This window comes from Lathamus discolor, chromosome 5 (genome assembly GCF_037157495.1).
Source record: "Lathamus discolor isolate bLatDis1 chromosome 5, bLatDis1.hap1, whole genome shotgun sequence".
NCBI lineage: Eukaryota > Metazoa > Chordata > Aves > Psittaciformes > Psittacidae > Lathamus > Lathamus discolor.
In genome coordinates this window covers 38,577,906-38,597,191 of record NC_088888.1, presented here as the reverse complement: position 1 = coordinate 38,597,191, position 19,286 = coordinate 38,577,906, and the positions used below count along the sequence as shown (strand labels likewise).

The following is a 19,286-nucleotide window of genomic DNA, read 5'->3' as shown; positions in this document are numbered from 1 at the left end:
AGTCATGTTTAGAGACCACTTTTCTCAGGGTGCATTCATCTTCTATTTATAATGCTTCCCTTCAATTAAGAGAAAGCAATCCGTTAAGCATAGTCTACAGCTATTTGCCCTATTAGAAGAATAGTGTATTTTACATGCTTTTTTTGGAAATCAGTTGACTGAGATAATCTAATGTGATCAGAATCCAAACAAATAAGAACAAAGTAACGCTTACTTTCCTTTTTTTTTTTTATTCTTTTTTTTTTTCCAGTTTGGATTATTTCTATGTATCAGTTTGTCCCTGTTGTTTCCCATGAAAAATTAATGAGAATAAAATCTGGATATTTTACATTAGGGCAAATTGATGATAACAACAGATAAGCTCCCACAGCTGCCTTGTGTGGTAGCATTCATGCTTTCCTATCTGTACTGTGCATACTTTATGCATTTTAAATAATATTTTCCCTATTCGCATCTGCATCATATTGGTGGCTCATAATGATTAATTATTTGGTTCAACTCTTTTACTTTCTTACTGTATTACACTGATGAACTCTTATACTGTAGCAGAAATCCTTGCTATTAGACTGTCACATTAACATTGCATGTCATAATCCAGGGGGAGTTTGTGTCATCCTGGTTTTTGTTGTCTGATACGCTGACCTGCCTCTATATTGGCAAGACCTGTCTGATCTGTATAATCAGCAAAGTATGTATTTACAAAATCTAAATCCAGGTAGTACAATGAAAAAGATTTATGAAAATGCAAGGATAGAATCCCCTCCTGCCCGAAAATGTCCTAGATTATGTTCTGGATGGCAATGCACAGACTGTTAGCAATTCACATGTGTAACTGAGAATCCATTTGTTAAATAAGAATTAATTCTTAGGTTGCATTGATAGGAAGGTATTTCACATTGTTGTTTCTTTTACTGTCTAGCTGGGGAGATGTTTACACAAATTTGTATCTTTTTTCACCTTGCCCCCATTTCTAAGGGAATCACTGATCTCCTAGTTACTTAGGGAATCATATGACCTTCTTGTTGACTATTAGTTTTCTTCACTTTTGTAACCCTAGTAAGATTAGATTATCACCTTCAGGTGTGGCAACTGGAAATAAAATGTTTTCTTTATCATATGCAGGACCATCACTGCTGCTAGTAGCAATTGTTCCCCAAAATAATATCTGTGTAGCATGTCTGCTGTAATGCCATAAATTGGAGAATTTGATTTTCAGAGTTCTTGATCATATCCAGTTCTAACCATTGTTGCTTACAGTGGATTATGAATAGTTTTGCCATATTGCCAGATAATTTTGATCAAATATTTCTGGTTTAGGCATCTTTCTCATCCATACATGTCAAGCACGAGCCAAAAGTAAGTGGATGCTTTTTATTATGAGTGTTTCCCCAGAATTTGAAAAGAATCCACATGGGTTAGGCAGCAGTGTCAGTTGAGAGAAAGCAGTGGAAAAATGAGGGAGGGAAGCAAATGAGGCAATTAGTCTGCAGGGGTAAGGAGATGTTTTGCTTCAGTTTGGAGATATATGTAGAAGGAAACTCATTGAGCAGGTAGTAATAGCTGGAAAATAATTACCATTTATATGCACCTAAAGTTAGAATGAGAAATTTGTTTAGAACTACATTTACTTTAAGGTGCACATCATAGCTGAGAATTTTTCATACCATAGTCAGTGTTTTCATACCATAGTCAGTGTTTTCAGACTTAAAAGTTACTGTGTTCCAGCTTCATTTACAAGAGCAATAGGACTAAAAAGAGAGTAATTCCTGCTGGAAAACTTGGAGGGACTAAATGCAGAATTGAGCTTTGTACCGTAAGAAAAGTTACCATATTAAACAGTCCATTTAATCAAGTCTAGGAAATACTAGTGAGCATTACTTGTTCCATAGTGAAGATTAAAACTAAGATCCCACTATGAATTAAGAGACAAGAGCCTTGAATACAGAGATGAAAGCAGATCTTAAAAGGAACCATAGAATCCTCACGAAATCTTAACAATCCTTACAAAAACTCCTGGTTTTCCTTATCAAATCAGCAAATCCAGAGTTTCTTTTACTATACCTAATATTATGCCTTAGATAAAGACATAAAATGAGTACATAAGCAGTTATATGTAATGTTTCTAGGAGATCAAATCCAATTTTTGGATAATCATATCAGAGGCATAATATTATGTAATCAGTTGTGTGAAATGAGATGGAAAATTAAGTTGTTTATGTATCGTAAACACTACTTTCTCAAACTTGTGTTTACCGTATAGATTACCAGATTACTTAAAATATTATTATTTAAGAAAGGCGAATTACATCCTTATTGTAAAATGTCTATACCTCGAGTTCTCTCAAATAGCTTATTTTCTTCAGCTAATAGGCAGATTAGCTGCAAAACTTATTTTTGCTATATACAATCCAGCCTCTTTACCTTGGTTTTCATTTTCTCAGCAGTCTTGCCTCTCACTATGAGTTGCTTCATAGGAACAGATTTTCTGTTGGACAAATTAACTGTGATACTCCAATCAGTTTCCTCCCATCTTGTGCATTGGTTATACATATTGATAAAACAACAATTATGAACTGTATATTGTTTCTTTTTCACCTGGAGAGCATAAGTAGTATGGAAATTTAATGAAACAGAATATTTTGCTGATTGCAGTACAGTTGGTTTTGTTGTGTGGTCATATTTGATAGTAATATATCAGTTTTTATTGCTTGACCTATTTACTGAAAATTCAGAAGCTGAGTTATCACAACTTACAAACCGTTAGTACAGAAGCTCATAATTATTGTGAGATTTCTTAACATCCATGGTTACAGCTTTATTGTCACGTGTGGACAAATTTTGCCAAGAATTTGAGCTTTAATCAGCATTTTTTATAGGTGGATTTGGAAAACAAAAGAATTTTTGTGGGTGTAAACAGAAAAAAATCACATTTTTCTCAGAACAGCTGTATAATAGCTGCTTTTAAAAGCTAAATAGTAAACACAGAAGGAAGGGGTTTCGCACCATAGAATGTGAGGCAAAATATTTCTGGCTTCTATGTTGTGGGAGTTATTACAGAGCACAAATTGCTGAGTAAAATTGGGTGTATTGCTGGACAGCTGACACTTGAAGAAATGAGTTAGAAATCAGATTCCTTTTCAGAGCCGTGCCAGTTGCCAGCCACTTAGGGCTTTGGACCTAACTGAGAAGCGAGGAGTACACACAAATGCTTTATGATCTACAGATAGTCATATTTTGTAGAGATTTTTTTCATAATAAGGCTTTTGTGTCCTGTAAAAATCAGATTTGTTTTTAAACCCAGAAATCATATACACCTTAAGGTTATTATGTTTTTTCTATGTATGTGTAATGTCTAACCATAAGACAGAGCTGGTAGATGCAGGTAATATCTTTTGTTGACCGGTTATAATAATTGAAAAACACTGACAAGCTTTTGAACACATATGCTTTATTTATATCTAAAAGAGAAAAAGCATATTTCAAGGGCAAAGAACAGCTGAGAAAAAATGCTCAGAGTAACAGAAATACCACGTCTTTCAGAAGAGGCAACTGGTAGATACAGATAGTGGGGGTGTTAGCAAAGAGATTACACTGTATGTGTTTTGAGCAGAATAGTTGCAAATCCTGATTCAGGAATCTAACATGGATGTGTGTACATCAAGGATATTTTTCCATGGAAATAGTTTGTAGTTTTGAAAGAGTTGTCAAAAATCCATGGAAGGAATGATTTCTTAAATAAGCAAAAGGACATCATCTGCTAAAGGTGTTTTTCCTTATGAAGCCACACCCCAAGTTTTATGAAAACCACATGCATTACTAACTGTATCTCTCTCTTTCACATCTAAACCTTTCCCCAGACACAAGCAGCTGTTGCAGATTATGGTTTTGATTTTCTGAAATGAGAGGATTCAGTAACAAAAAGTGCAATCTAATAATCTTATAAACAACAAATTAAAAGATAAAAAGGACATTTTATTATCCTATGGACAGAGAACAGGAAAAAATTGCTGCATTTGATCCTGCTTTTTTGTCAATATTTTATGTCTGCTTAGCCACTTTTTACGTGATAGAGGTTTCTTGCTGTAATGAACTACTCAGGCTTGTCACTAGAAGTTTGTAGTTGTATTGCAGTCTTCTGTGCTTAGTGACTTTGAGGTCAGACTTCTTTTGCCATTTCACAAGTATTGTCTGTGTAATGCTGATTGCCCTCAAGAAATACAACATCTATCAGTTTATGAATTTAAATGTCTTCTGATTATTGTTTCGGAAGATTTTCATACATGGTTGCTCCGTATAGATATTTTCAAACTGTCTAAAGAATTGACCCTGGGATATTAAACGGGGAGTTCAGGTTAGGTACATGGAAGAAATACTTTACTGTGAAGGTGATGAAGCACTAGAACAGGCTGCCCAAAGAAGTGATAAATGCTCCATCCTTGTCAGTGTTCAAGACCGGGTTGGACAGAGCCTTGAACAACATGGTCTAGGATGAGGCAACCCTACCCATAGCAGGGGGCTTGAAACTAGATGATCTTAAGGTCCTGTCCAACCCTAACCATTCTATGATTCTATATGATTCTATATTGTCCCTAAAGGCATCTGATAAAGGCATTATTTCTTGTGAACCAAAAGCCAATGATGAAAATTTAGAGAGAGGCCATCATATGAGGTGCTGTGAAAATAGGAAATTTATCTTTCATTTGTTCCTTCTTCTGCATGGTTCATTGCAGGGAATTGATTTCACCTACATAAGTGTATAGGTATTATGTAATTGTTCTTTTTAGTCTCCTATAAGAGATTAACAGTCAATATATGTGAGACTATGTAAGTATGTAAATGGCTTTATGTCTGCCAATAGTGGGATGCTCACAGCCTATGTAAAGGACTTACTTTCCAGTATCTGTTCCAGTTAATTTTCATTTATCATGGATGCATCAGTTTCAACATGAAAGACTGAAGCAGTCAAGTCAGTAGTTAAGGCGTGCAAGGCAAGGATTCATATCTGCTCAGAGCCAAGCGGGGAGGAAAATGAATCCTGGTTGCAAAGAGAGAATATATATCTTCTGGTTGCTAACTATGGGATTTGCCAGAGAAGTGTAAACCCTGAAGCTTGTTAGGTGTGAAGGAGGAGGCTTCTCCCCTGTTCCAAAACATAATCTCACTGGAAAATAGGGTGGCAGCTAAGCAGTGTTTTAAAGATGGAAATGGATGCCTAAAGAGATGGCTTGGTTTCAAACCATGTCCCTAAGTGCCACATTTACACATCTTTCAGATACAGATACAGACAGGGATGATGGCTCAACCTCTTTCCTGAACAGCCTGTTCCAATGCTTGGCAATGATTTTTATGATTTTATTTTTTTTTTCTAATATCCAGTCTAAACCTACCCTGGTGCAGCTTGAGGCCATTTCCTCTTATCCTGTCACTTTTTACATGGGGGAAATGGCTGACACCCACTACAACCTCCTTTCAGGTAGATGTAGAGAGCAATAAGGTCTCTCTCCTTGGCAGTGCTATGTTAACAGTTGGACTCAGTGATCTTAAAGGTCATTTCCAACCTAAAGTATTCTATGATTCTATTCTCTCCAAATTATTTTGAGGATAATATTCTGTTCAGAGAAAGTGCTTTGCTGTTGAGCCACTTCTTTGCTGTATTTGACAGGCTGAAAGCAAACTTCTGATTCTCTCTGGCTATCCTGACTGTGTGTGACATCAGGGTACTGGTGAGTGGAAGAAGGAAAGAGGAACAAAACTAGCAGTTTGCAAAATCTTTTTCAAAGTCTATAACTTGGGAAGGTTAACACACTCTGTATTTTAGGACTGGAGAGAGACTCCTATTAGAAAGAGGTACCTACATTTTCCACCTTTTTTCACAGTAGAGACTAATTTCTTTAGAATTTTGCTCCTGAAATTTATAGGAAATAAAATTAGATCAGTATTCCAGAAAGCTGGGAATTCTGTAAAAATATTTATATTTGTGCCATGCTGGTTACCTGTTGGTTAAAGGATTCATTCCCTTATTTGTTCTTTTGAGTGTCCAAGTGAAGATGTAAAGATCAGATTTTTTCTGAAGTAAACAGAATGTAATTCTTAAAATGGCTGGTTTGATTCCTGTGGGTGACTTACAAAGCAAGGTTTGTAAGCAAGAATACCAGAATCTAATATTGACTTATCAAAAATGGAAAATATGTGGGAGCATATTCATTGTCATTATTTTCTTTAGGTCTAATATTTCTGTATTTCGATATCTGGCCATAAACCATATTTGAGACTTAATGATATTCAGCAATGATACAAAATTAATTCTTAAACATACCTGTGTAGGCATGAATTATCTCTTGGTTTGATCATATTGTATCAGTATTGATAAATTGCATTTATTTTCTTATTTATTTTGTATTTTCAGGTAGAGATAGAAACCCTGGACTATAATTCCTATCTGCCTATTTTTTTTCATGGCCTTTGTGAAATGTCATTTCCACATGAGTTTTTTGCTCGTCAAGGAATTCATGACATGCTGGAACATGGTGGAAACAAGGTTCTTCCTGTCATTCCTCAGCTCATTATTCCAATAAAAAGTAAGTAAATATGTGCAATAAAAAAATCCATAAAATTTCATTTACATAGTGTAGATTTTGATAAGTGGCTAATTAAGGAATATTACATGACAGGCTGTACATTTCATGGAGATTATTGCAAATGTGAGTAAATTGTAAGGTGTAAGGACAGAAGGCTTATGTCTTCAATCACCTGGTGTATGCAGTAATCCCGAATAGACTGTCTAGTTAATATTTTTCTGATTATAAATGCTGGTCTTGATCTTTGTAATATGAGGTGTCTTTTTCTTCCCTGATTTTGTATATTATTATATAAAACCATTACTGCATAAACCAGTTCATCTAAAATGACAGAGGAGTGAACAGATGAAACTTACAGAATTATATTTCTTTCTGTCCTTTTTATTTATTCTACAATTGTCAGATATCTACTTACTAGGTGTCTTTTCTATCATCATTCTTATTGCTTTGCATATACATATATCTATCTAAATTGGAAAATCTGCCTGACTAATGTTCTGTGTAGAATTTTGGCATTTAAAAGTATTAATTTTAAATATTCAGACGTAATTCTTTGTAGAAAAAGTATGTGAAAGGTACTAAATTCTTTTAATACAAGTGTAATACCAAATACCACTAAAACTCCAAGTTTAAAAAAACCCTAAACTTATTTTTTTTAAACACCTTGTATTTCAGACATATTGTTTTGTTCTTTCCTGTTTCTTTAGATCAGTGTCTTGAGGAGATATGATTCTGAACCATCACCTCTTATTAGTTAGGTATTATGATTCTTAAGTCTGCATGCTACACCTGTACTGCTAGATGCTCATATTTTTTAAGCTTGGCTTCTGTTTTATCATTGCTCAGTATCATTGGTATTATTGCTGTCCTTCCTATTTTCATTAGATGATTCAGCATCCATGCTAATACAGAATAAAATGGAGTAATTGTATTTGTGATACAGAATGGAGGCAAATACAGTTTTGGAAAAGGGGAAAGGGAATGTCATTTAAGCCTGATAATATTGAAATAATAATGTTAGAAGGGTCAAAATTCTGTTTTGTTCACTCAATTTATTCCCCATTTTAAAAGATTAATTATAGAATTCATTATCTGTATCTTACTGTAGATTTTGAAAATGTCAGAAGGAGTATATGATATTCAGAGTGGTTACTCTGAAAGTGACACTTGTGAAAGGTTTGCGAAAACTATCTTACAGGTTTTTTCTCTGAAAAGGTAACACATAGAGAGAGAAATCGTGTCTTTTCTTTAAATCTGTTTTTCCAGCACAATCCAAATATATTTGTAGTAGTACCTTTTTTTTTATTTTTTATTTTATTTTTTTTAAAGCTGAAATAATTTCTTCGGAAAAGACTTCAAGTTTATGACAGCAGCTACACAGTTAGGATTTAAAAGTCTTGCTGAGACCAGAATCTAGCTCAGAAATAATTATCTGGAAGCTTTAGCTGTTACACAACATTTAGCATTAGAAAGAGACTGCTAGGTAAGGATATTTGTATGGATTTGATATATAGACTTTTAAATTAAGTCATAATTTATTATTCTGGAATTCATTCAAGACTCTGCTAGCTCATTTTAGTTGTTGTTTCTGCTTTATTTTATTGTACAGTGCTTATTTTTTATTTTCAAATCTTCTGTATCGACTTTAATGTGTGAAGAGTTGAAGTATTATCAGTGATAAAGGCTTCTTCCTAATCAAAGACATATTAATATTAAAAAGACACTGCCATCTCAAGGAATCTAAAAGTGTACTTCAAGAGTTTCTAAATTTACTATGACTGTGTAATACAGGAGTCAGAGCTATACATTTCTGTGACTCAGCTGCATCCACAATAAACTCAGCTATGTTTTACACATATTACTGTCTCTAAAGTCTACCATGTGGTGAGTTATATCTGCTTAACCCATCTTCTTCTAGACTCATACCATATTTCTATTGTGAAAGAGTGAATCAAGTAATGGTTAGGCAAGATAATATATACAACAGAAGGGAACGGGATAAAAGAAAGACAGAAAAATAACTCTACAGATAGAATGCTTTTTAAAGCATTTTTGTCTCCTGCATGTTCATCAAAGGAAAATATTGGTAAAAACCTGTTATCTAAAAACATTTTAAATTATATATTAGAATTCTGTACTATATTTTAATAATTTAAGAAATTATCCTCCACCTGTCTTTGCTTAATGCTCACACTTCTTGAACACTATCTCATTAAGATGAAAAATATTTATATATTATTATCTTCTTTCTTATAATAATATTATTTAATGAATCTGGGTTTCAGATTTATTTTCACTGTAAGCACAAACCGAAATATTTTCAGAGTGGCATTACTTCTAAACTCAGATAATTTCAATGATCTAGTTTATACCTGCACTGTTGCAGATGAAGGAAGAGATGATGAAAAGGAACATCTTGGTAGATTTTCTAGTGAAGAAAATAATGTGAAATTAAATCCTTAAGCATCCTGAATCACTCAGTTTCCAGAATCCTTTCTGTTCTGTACTGTGAATCCTAAAGCGGACGCATAGGCAATCTGAACTTAAGCCTAGGAGCCAATAAATCTTACATGTTTACACTTAAATTATAACTTAGATGGAAATACTGTTTCTACACAGTTGCAGTCAGCAGCCCAGAACTTCTGATTGAGCCCAAAAAGAATAATTTCCATCCTTAGAAACACTGAAGTTTTCCTTTTTGAGCCTTTTTCCATGCTGTTAAAAATCCCTTCTGTGACACAGTACATCAAGGACTTTCAATAAGGAAAACAGATTTTTTGTGAGTCAGGTACAGAGAAATACACAGAACAGTCCTCCCTCAGTGTCACCTAGAGTCCTTTTTTTTTAATGTTTAATAAATTTATAAATTAAACTCATTTATGTTTTCATATTTTCCACATTCTATTTGCATGTAAAATGTGGATTGTTGTCTTGGACAGCAGTGTAGTTAATTTCCATTTAATGTCAAATCAGTGTCACTATTGCATTTAGACATGCAAAGTTGAACCTGTTGCTAGCAGTTGTTCTAAGCACATTTATATTTATTTCTTTATCTATCCTCACTGTATTTGAGATTTTAATAGTCATTACATTCTTCCTTGAATACTGAAATATTTTTCTTGAATAAATATGGTTTTCTGGGCTATAGTCTTTTTCTTTCTGTAACTCATGTAAATTGATTTCTGTCATCTAAAGAAAGTAAATTAAACCTTTAATGGAATTATTACCTTCCTCCCCACTAACTGTTGCTCTTGAGAACCACTTCCTGTTGTTAAGATCACAGGCTGAAAATTGACTCTAAACAATCTTCTTTGTATAGACCTACAATGCTTTTAAATAAAGCAAAAATCTCTGTTTAAAGAAATAGAAAAAATTTTCTTGATTCCTAAATACCAAAACGTTTCCCCTGTAGGCTCCATTAACCAGCACAAGTGATTGCAATTAGAAAGTCTATGCTAGATCCTTCCACTCAAACCTGATCATTTCAGGTAGTTTCAAATGTTTTAGAAACTAGATTCTTTTTCACTCCTGTCTATGAGGAGAAACTGTTTCTCATTCAGTAGAAATAGATCTCATCCATGTTTGTAAAGTGAAATCTGCAGTTAACATCTCTCACTTTTGCAGTTGGAGATCAAGCTACTGTCTCCTGAATTTATTAATTTATTGGGTTTTAACATTTAGTACTGAATGTCATCTGCCATTTTATCACCCAGTTATTCTGTACAATAAAATCCTTCTGCAGTTTTTCGAAGTCAGCATTTTGGCATCTGGAATAACTTTGGACTGACAGAAAACTTTGTTATCGTTAGTAAACATCTCTTCAAATCATCTCCGAATGTCCTGAAACACGTACTACAACACAGATTCCTGCAAGGCTCTACTAGCCTAAGAGATACTCCTGCTCTGTGGCCATTTATTGTTGCCCTCATTTGCTGTCTCTAAGCAGTTATTTATTTATATGGAAACCATGGTGGCAAAAGTGTTTCAAAAGCCGTCAGTGAGGGACCCTATCAAATACATTTTGGAAGTGTAAGTAACCATATTATCAGAGGCTTTTCTTGTCCACATTCTTTTTCTTCAAGGACCTACAGTACATTTACAGCACTATTTTTGCAGTACAGATGCCAATGTTACCAGTTTCTGGTTCCCCAGATCTTTCCTGAAATCTTTAAAAAATGAAGTACATTTCGTTGATAACAAAGCTGTTTTAGTTGAGAGGGTGGGGTGGATCCTCAGTGCAGTTTAGTAGCTTGAGGCAGCATGTACATCTAGGTCTGGACTGAAGCTCTGTAAACTGGCATAGCCACTGAGGTTTTGGCGGCTTTATTCTCCGTGTATTCTTTATACTAGTTATTCTTTATACTAGTTATTGCTTTAAACTAGTAATAATTAACTAATTAACTACTTAATAATAATTCTTTATAGTAGTTAAGGGCTTGCAAATGTTAATAGAATTCAAGTTTTACAGATGCCAATCTAGTAAAATCCTACAGTTACAAGCACAACTAAAGCTGAAAAAAAGAAACTGACTTTCTCTTTCATATTCTGCTAGACCATGTTCCTTGCAAGTATCAATTATTTGCTCACGGATCTTAGCCTTTTCTGTGTCTTAGGCTTTGTCTTCACAGGACAAAGTCTTTGATGACAAAATTGGCCTATGGTTTTCATGCTTTGCCCCCTATTCCTTTTTCCCATCACCTCACTGTATAACATCACTCATTCAGTTACACTGGAAGTAGTATCTGTACATTTATATTGTGAATTGGATCAGGACCTTACCTGACTAAAAAAGTAAAAAACACAGGGTTGTTCTTCTGGTTTTACTCACACTCGATTGCAACACTTTGTTTTGTAACAGCCTTCATTACTGTTTTGTAAAATTAGCGTAAAACTATTATATCAGTTCAGGTAATTATTTTTCAAGTTTTGAACAAAGTTCTCTGTAAGAGAGGTACGTATCACTTTAATCAATTGCATTTTGAGAACACTTCATGTTAGCAGTTCTTTAACCTGACCCTCTGAATTTAAAAAAAGATGCCCTTGATGAACAAGATTAAGTAGATCACAATTGAAGCATCTTTACCCTGACTGCTTGTTGACCTGCAGGAGACCTGCTCTATGTATCTTGTTCGGCTTTAGGCAAAGAATTTTCTAAAACAGGTACCTTATTGACAAATTGTCAGGACAGAGATATCAAAGCAAACTAAGCTGGTTTTAATGCTTGGTTGTGAGATCTAAGCAAAAAATGGAAACTGTCAGTGCATTTCTAAACAGATTCACAGGTGTACTTGGAAAAGGGATTGAATATAATTGAAGGCCAGTGCAAATTAAAGACAATAAAAATATCTTCATAGCTTTAAATATAACTACCAAAATCTAAACTTCAATTTTTAGAGAATATATGGAAGTTTGGGGCATCTGATTTATTTAGACCGTCACTGTGCTATCTGGGGAGGAACATTCTGATTCAGCCTCTTCTGTGAAAATACACTATCTCATGGAAAAGATCAGCTGTATACTGGGAGAAATTCTGTCATGTTTCCTGGCTTTTAAAATGTATCAATTCCATACTTCATTATATACTTGCATTGAGCAACCAGCTAAGCTAGAGGGTCTCCTGGAAAAGTGTATATCCTAATCACAAGCAAAATTCTCAAGCTTATGTACCATTAAAGGAGAAAACATCAGAACTGCCACACAACAATTTATTGGGTTGGGGTTTGCTTCAAAGATGCTTCTTAAGAGAATTACACAATGCATCACATTTAGACTAGATGACCAAAAGGGAAATATATACCAGTGAGGGAGGGAAGTCCTCTAAAAACCGTTTAGGGAGCAGAAAGGTATCTTTAACCAAGAAGCAAACTAGTCATTCACTTTGCTATTATTGTGAAGATCCATGTCTTATAGGAAACTTCTAGGTCAGGAGGCAACAGCCTAGCATGCTTTCAAAGTGGAATACTTTGGATATTATGAATGTTTCCTTCTTCAGGGATATGTAGCTGTATTGTGTCAAGAGTTTTCAATGGTCTGCTTTATTCCTGTGTGAGGATACTAGTATTTTCTTGCATTTTTATTAACCTCTGGATATCACTGACATTTTTCAAAATGTTATGTACTTATTTTATATACTGCATTAAAACTTTCTTCCTTTGATTCATGTGGGAGAATGGTCTCCAGTGGTGGTAGTACACAGAAAATAATTACCAGATTTTTAAAAGATAAACATATGTTTGAAATTGATGTATCCTTGGGGCAGGGACTGTCTCTAATTAAGTGTTTATGAAGTGCCTAATATAATCAAGCCAGGAGCTGTTTGACTGCTATGCATGCCACAGTCCAAATATTTAATAATAATAACAACACTTCTGCAGTCAATTTGATATTACTTCTGATATCTGCAAGCGTTTTCCAAACACATACTGAAAATTTCTGCAATTTGAAGGGCTTCAGGCTCAAATTCTTTAGTCTGTTTTATCCTACCTTATCCATCTGCATCCATATCTGTCCAGGCCAAAGGATCTGACCTACGTTTATGCCAGTATCAGACGGCACCAGTAAGCACATCTGTGGGAGGTGTACCCAGGCAGAGGAACTCTTCCACTTAACGAGAGGGCTCTGGGAAGTGGTGGGAGAGAGTGAGGGAGGCAGACAGGATGTCTGATACAGGGAATTCCCCATCTTTTCTCCAGCTGGCTGAACACAGTGACTTATTAAGGGATAAGGAATAATGGCAACAATTTCCTGCCTGGCACAGCAGGCCTGTTTCCTCTGTGAGTACCCCACCTTCCCAGCTGCCTTTCATAATAGAATCATAGAATAGTTAGGGTTGGAAAGGACCTTAAGATCATCAAGTTCCAACCCCCCTGCCATGGGCAGGGACACTTCCCACTAAACCATCCCACACAAGGCTCTGCCCAGCCTGGACTTTAACATGCCAGGGATGGAGCACTCACAACTTCCCTGGGCAACCCATTCCAGTGCCTCACCACCCTTGCAGTAAAGAATTTCTTCCTTATATCCAATATAAACTTCCCTTGTTTAAGTTTTAACCCATTACCCCTTGTCCTATCACTACAGTCACTAATGAAGAGTCCCTCCCCAGCATCCCTATAGGCCCCCTTCAGGTACTGGAAGGCTGCTATGAGGTCTCTACGCAGCCTTCTCTTCTCCAGGCTGAACAGCCCCAACTTTCTCAGGCTGTCTTCATATGGGAGGTGCTCCAGCCCCCTGATCATCCTCGTGGCCCTCCTCTGGACTTGTTCCAGCAGTTCCATGTCCTTTTTATGTTGAGGACACCAGAACTGTGCACAGTAGATGTGAGGATCTGCAAGAGTAACAGAACAATAAAGAGGATGATGGTTTGTCTAACTTGGAGGTGTTGCTGAGGCTGTCGGCCTACGTCCCCTGTCAAAGCTGCTTCTATTTAGAAGAAGAAGATGGGTCACTATCACAGAGACTCCCTTCTGCAGGGAACAGAAAGCCCAATACACAGATTGGACCCACTTCTTAGGGAAGTCTGCTGTTTCCCTAGGACCTGAGTTAAAGATGTGAAGAGAAAGCATCTTAATATGGTACAGCCCTCAGATTATTATCCATTATTGATTTTTCAGGTAGGCAGCAATGAAGTTGCAACAGGAAGTTCAAGGCCAATTAGGAGAGACTTCAGTGCCTTGGGACAACTTGTTAATGGATCAGGAGCACAAGTAGTGTTCTACTCTATCCCTCCAGTTGCAGGGAACAATAGGGGAAGAAACAAAAAGAGCCAGCATAACAATACCTGGCTCCAAGCCTGCTGTCACCAGCAGAATTTGGGGGGGGTTTATTATGGGTCAGTTTACCTGACATTCAGGCCTGCTGGCACCAGATGGGGTACATCTCTCTCAAAGGGGAAAAAGGATCTTTGCACAGGAGTTAGCAGGGCTCCTTGAAAGAGCTTTAAACTAGATTTGACGGGGGAAAGGAATAAAACCAGGTTCTCTAGAAACCTGGGGACAGCACTCAAGCATTTTAGGGACAGTGTGCTAGCAAGATCCTTCAGTCTGCCATTACAGTGGAGGTAGGAGATCCGTGTGGCAGCAAAGACACAAGGTTTGTTGTGTTAGAAATCATGGAAGTGCCTGAGAATTGACACATAAGCATGAGGGCTTATCAAGCCCTCCTCCACAAAGGTGGTGGGATCAGTAGCCAACTGAAGTGCATCTACGCCAGTACATGCAGCATGGGCAACAGCAGGAGGAGCTGGAAGCTGTTATGCAGCAGGTTACTCAGCCTTGGTGAGGCCGCATCTGGAATATTGCGTCCAGTTCTGGGCCCCTCTGTTCAAGAAGGACAGGGAATTGCTTGAAGGAGTCCAGCGCAGAGCCACAAAGATGATTAAGGGAGTGAAACATCTCCCTTATGAGGAGAGGCTGAGGGAGCTGGGTCTCTTTAGCTTGGAGAAGAGGAGACTGAGGGGTGACCTCATCAATGTTTACAAATATGTAAAGGGTAGGTGTCAGGGTGATGGAGCTAGGCTTTTTTCAGTGATATCCAGTGATAGGACAAGGGGCAATGGGTGTAAACTGGAGCATAGGAAGTTCCACGTTAACATCAGGAAGAACTTCTTTACTGTAAGAGTGACAGAGCACTGGAACAGGTTGCCCAGGGGGGTTGTGGAGTCTCCTACACTGGAGATATTCAAGGCCCGCCTGGACAAGTTCCTGTGTGATGTACTGTAGGTTACTCTGCTCTTGTGGGGGGGTTGGACTAGATGATCTTTTGAGGTCCCTTCCAACCCTTGGGATTCTGTGATTCTGTTTAGGATTAAGACGCTGTGATTTCTGTCATTGTTTAATTTTGATGTCCCTTAAGTTAATTATTAGTATTTGTATGAATAATTAATTTTATTAATATTTTCATTCATTAAAAATAATTATTTTATTTGTGTTTATATAAATTCATTCATACAAGTGAATACAAATATTCATGTTTGTATGAATAACAAATAATTATTGTACTGAAAATTACAAATGCTAAGGATAATTTCCCTATTGGTTCAGTTAGCTGCTATTTCTGTGTGTGTCAGTTTAGTAATGAATAAACCTATATGTTGGAACCCCAGAGCTTTCTTTTCCTATCACTCTTTTAAGAAAATAAATATTGCCTGTTCCTCTGTAAGAGAGTATTTTCCTGCCTGAGATTTGGACTGAATATTTAAATTTGTATCTTCAGTTTTCTCTTTGCTAAAGTAGCCTTAGCGCATCCACCCATGAGGAAAGCTGGAGAGGGATTTTTTACAAGGGTGTGTAGTGATAGGTCAAAGAGTAATGAATGGCTTTAAATGGAAAGAGGGTACATTTAGGTTAGATAGTAGGAAGAAATTCTTTACTGTGAGGGTGGTGTGACACTGGAGCAGGTTGCCCAGAGAATTTGGGTGTGGCTTTCAGCTACCTGGACTAGTGGAGGGTGTCCCTGCCCATGGCAGAAGGGTTGGAACTAGATGTTTCAGGTCCCTTCCAACATAGACCATTCTATGGATTCATATGGATAATTTATGGATTTATGGTAGCATACCAAATTTGACAACAGATTCCAGCTGCATATTATCAGAGGTGTTAGAACTAGACATTTTTTGCAAGAAAATAAACAAAAAAGATTTCAAGCATGCTTCATTTTTAATTACAAAAGAGAATGCAAGGTACTTTTTTTTTTGGTAAAATTAAAAGAGAAACAAAAGGTATTTATGAAATATCTTATTATTGTAAGATTAAAAGCGTGATGCTGAAAGCTAAGAGAAAGCTAAGTAGGTTAGACAAAATCCTTCATTTTTTTTCCCTAGCATGTTTGTCTTTTAAAGAAAGCTACAGGTTTTTTTTTTGTGGAATTTTTTTTTGCTATAAACATTTGCTTCATTGTACGGATTCTCAGAATAGAAGGTATTGTTAGTGGAATGAATAAAATGAGCATGAAATAAATGAGTACAAACATACAAACACTAATTGTTGTACTAGAATGTAGCTGTTGTCAACCTTCGCAGGTTGTCTTGCAGTTGTACAGTTCCATTGGCCCCAAATGGTACTTACTGCACATTTATTTTTTATTTGTTTGGACCATGCCAGTATTACGCAGGCATCATGAGCGAATAATGAGCTGCATTCTTTGGGTTACTGAAGAGTCATCACAAATTGTGGGAACAAATAACAATCAGACAAGGCAGTGTTTTATAACATCAGGACTGCAATCCATCTTTGGGATCTTTCAAAGCTGGGCTAATAAAGAGCCACTTACAATCCCCAGCGGAGTACAGTTTAATTAAATTTGTCCATTAGAGGACTTCTCCCCCTCCCTCTACATTTTAGAAATTAATTCTGCTTTCTGCTTGTTGTTCTTTCTACATCACAGATGCACTGAACCTTCGTAACCGACAGATCATCTGCATCACGCTGAAAGTCCTCCAGCACCTGGTGGCATCAGCTGACATGGTGGGGAGGGCCTTGGTGCCCTATTATCGGCAAATCCTCCCAATCCTAAGCATCTTTAAGAATATGAATGGTGAGTTATTCTAACAGACACTGTGTCTCTCAACTCCTAAGGTAAAAAGGGGCTTGAGGCAGGGTTAATTAAGAATGTATTTAAGATTTATTACTGCATATAAACTCAAATCCATTTGGAGCTCTAAATAATGTAACTACCACCCCCTCCTCCATTATTCCCTAAGGATGCACTGAAATTAACAATTTCATTTATTACTCATTGCACGTACAGTTTATTTAACACAGTACAGAAGCACTGAAGCAGTTCTATAATCTTCCAATAATTAAATTGTAAAGTTTTGTAACAGTCTTTTGAATACATTAATAAATTGCAAAGGTTTTTTCCTCCCTCCAACACATTAGTTCAGACCAGCTTTTTATTGAATTCCATGCTCTTCACAAGAAATTCAGTGCTACCAGCAAGCTTAGGAAAGAATAAAAGTAGCAAGCAGACTAATTAATTTGAGGGTCAAGAGAACTACTTGTAGAAAAATTTCAAGTTACATAATATCTAGCAAAACACTGAAGTTTGAAGTTATTACTGAACACTTAGAAGGTTTTAGAGAAATTTGGAACTGATTTGTGTCTACAGTGGAGTATGTTGTTTTCTTTGTAGCACAAGCCTCTATTGCCAGTTTTGGTCTCTAATAACTGGTAGCTGTGTGTACTGTGACTACTGTATACTGTGAGTGCATTTATACCACAATCACCAGCTGAAATCAGTGTGATGTATCTCACTTTTTCCAAATTACTCTTTAAAATATTTTTCTGTAGTAAATCTGTCAGTACTTATCTTTCAATTAATTACCTACCAAGTTAGTGACTTTAAAGTTTCTATTATTGGCATGCAACTATTTAAATCAAAAGAAGTTAATTCCTTACATGAAATTAGTGACATTTTAATAGCTATCTACAGGACTGCTTCCTATTATACTTCTGTTTTCATTACTGCAGAATGCATTATCTTATTCTTTGGTGAGTGTAAGGTTCACTTCAGATTGAAAAATGCTTGTCCAAAGATTGACTTGGAGACAAATGAGATTTCGATTTTAGATCCCTTTATATACATATATATCTCTGACTCTGCTTTGCTTAGTGAGAAACTTGAAGTAACATATGGAATTCCATAAATGTGACATGGTTCTGATGACAACTGTGGTTTTTTAGAAGTTGTGGGTTGAAAGGTTATGAAGAAAATCTGTAGGCTGAACTTCAGTAATTTCAGTAGGGCTCTTTATGAATTAGAAGATTCCCCCTTAATGGATGCAAATTCAGTATGTGACACAAAACAAGACCGTAAAAGGGACTCATTGATTAATGAATATACAATACGTTCTTTTTTCCAAATTTCAGCCTGAAGTAGCCCATAAATTCTCTTTGACTGGGCTTTTTTGTAGTCATTTGAGATTAATAATAGGGAAAGCTCATGTGTAACCAGGTACACAGCCTTACAAGGCATTAAACACATTCTAAATATATCCCAAGTTTTGATTGTATTGTTAGCAAAATCAAACATATTTTTAACATATTTGCATGACATCTGTGCTATGTGAATTTGTGCTTATATCAAACTACACTAAATCTTGATATTTGGTGGTTAGGAACGAAAAAAATGCAAAACCAAATGAAAAGTAATAGTTCAAAATTAATACATTTTATTAAAGCATTACTTCTTCAGGAATAAAGGTTTTGAAAGTTCTGTATTACCAACAATGAAATGTATACTATTTGTGAGGCCTACCGTATGAAACTGTTCAGTTAGTCAGTAGTTGCATATGGGTGATAGGGAAAGAATCTTGCTCTTTCTCCCTCTGCCTCAAAAAGCTTGTATTTCTTTCATTCTTCAGTGGTGGTTGACAAAAAGAATGCATGCTCTTCTCCTTTTTATCTCCCATATGCTTAATTGGCAACTGAGGTGGAGTTCTTTGCTCCCAGTTATGAGGAAGGTGTAGAGACTGATCCAGGCTATTTTCTCCACTGCTTGTTCATACAGGGGAAAGATGGGGTGAGAGGAGTGTACTCTCTTCTTCCTTCTATTATGTAGAGCTTGAGAAAGCAGGAACAGTGGTAGATCTTCCAGAAGATGTGTAAATTTCAACTATTAATTCTGACACTATGGAAATTTGTCTAGAATTAAGGTAGCTTTAAGGAGCCATGTTTTTTTGTAGTGAACCTCACTACGTCAGTATCTATC

The 19,286-nt window shown here is 36.1% G+C and overlaps 1 protein-coding gene across 1 annotated transcript in view; it reads left to right on the top strand.

The window, feature by feature from the left end:
* The window catches only part of PACRG (parkin coregulated), a 240,920-nt gene that overhangs the window by 121,838 nt on the left and 99,796 nt on the right, over positions 1–19,286 (top strand). Inside the window, 2 exon segments of the mRNA XM_065680444.1 lie at positions 6,407–6,578; positions 16,962–17,111. Coding sequence (XP_065536516.1) covers positions 6,407–6,578; positions 16,962–17,111 — 322 coding nt within the window.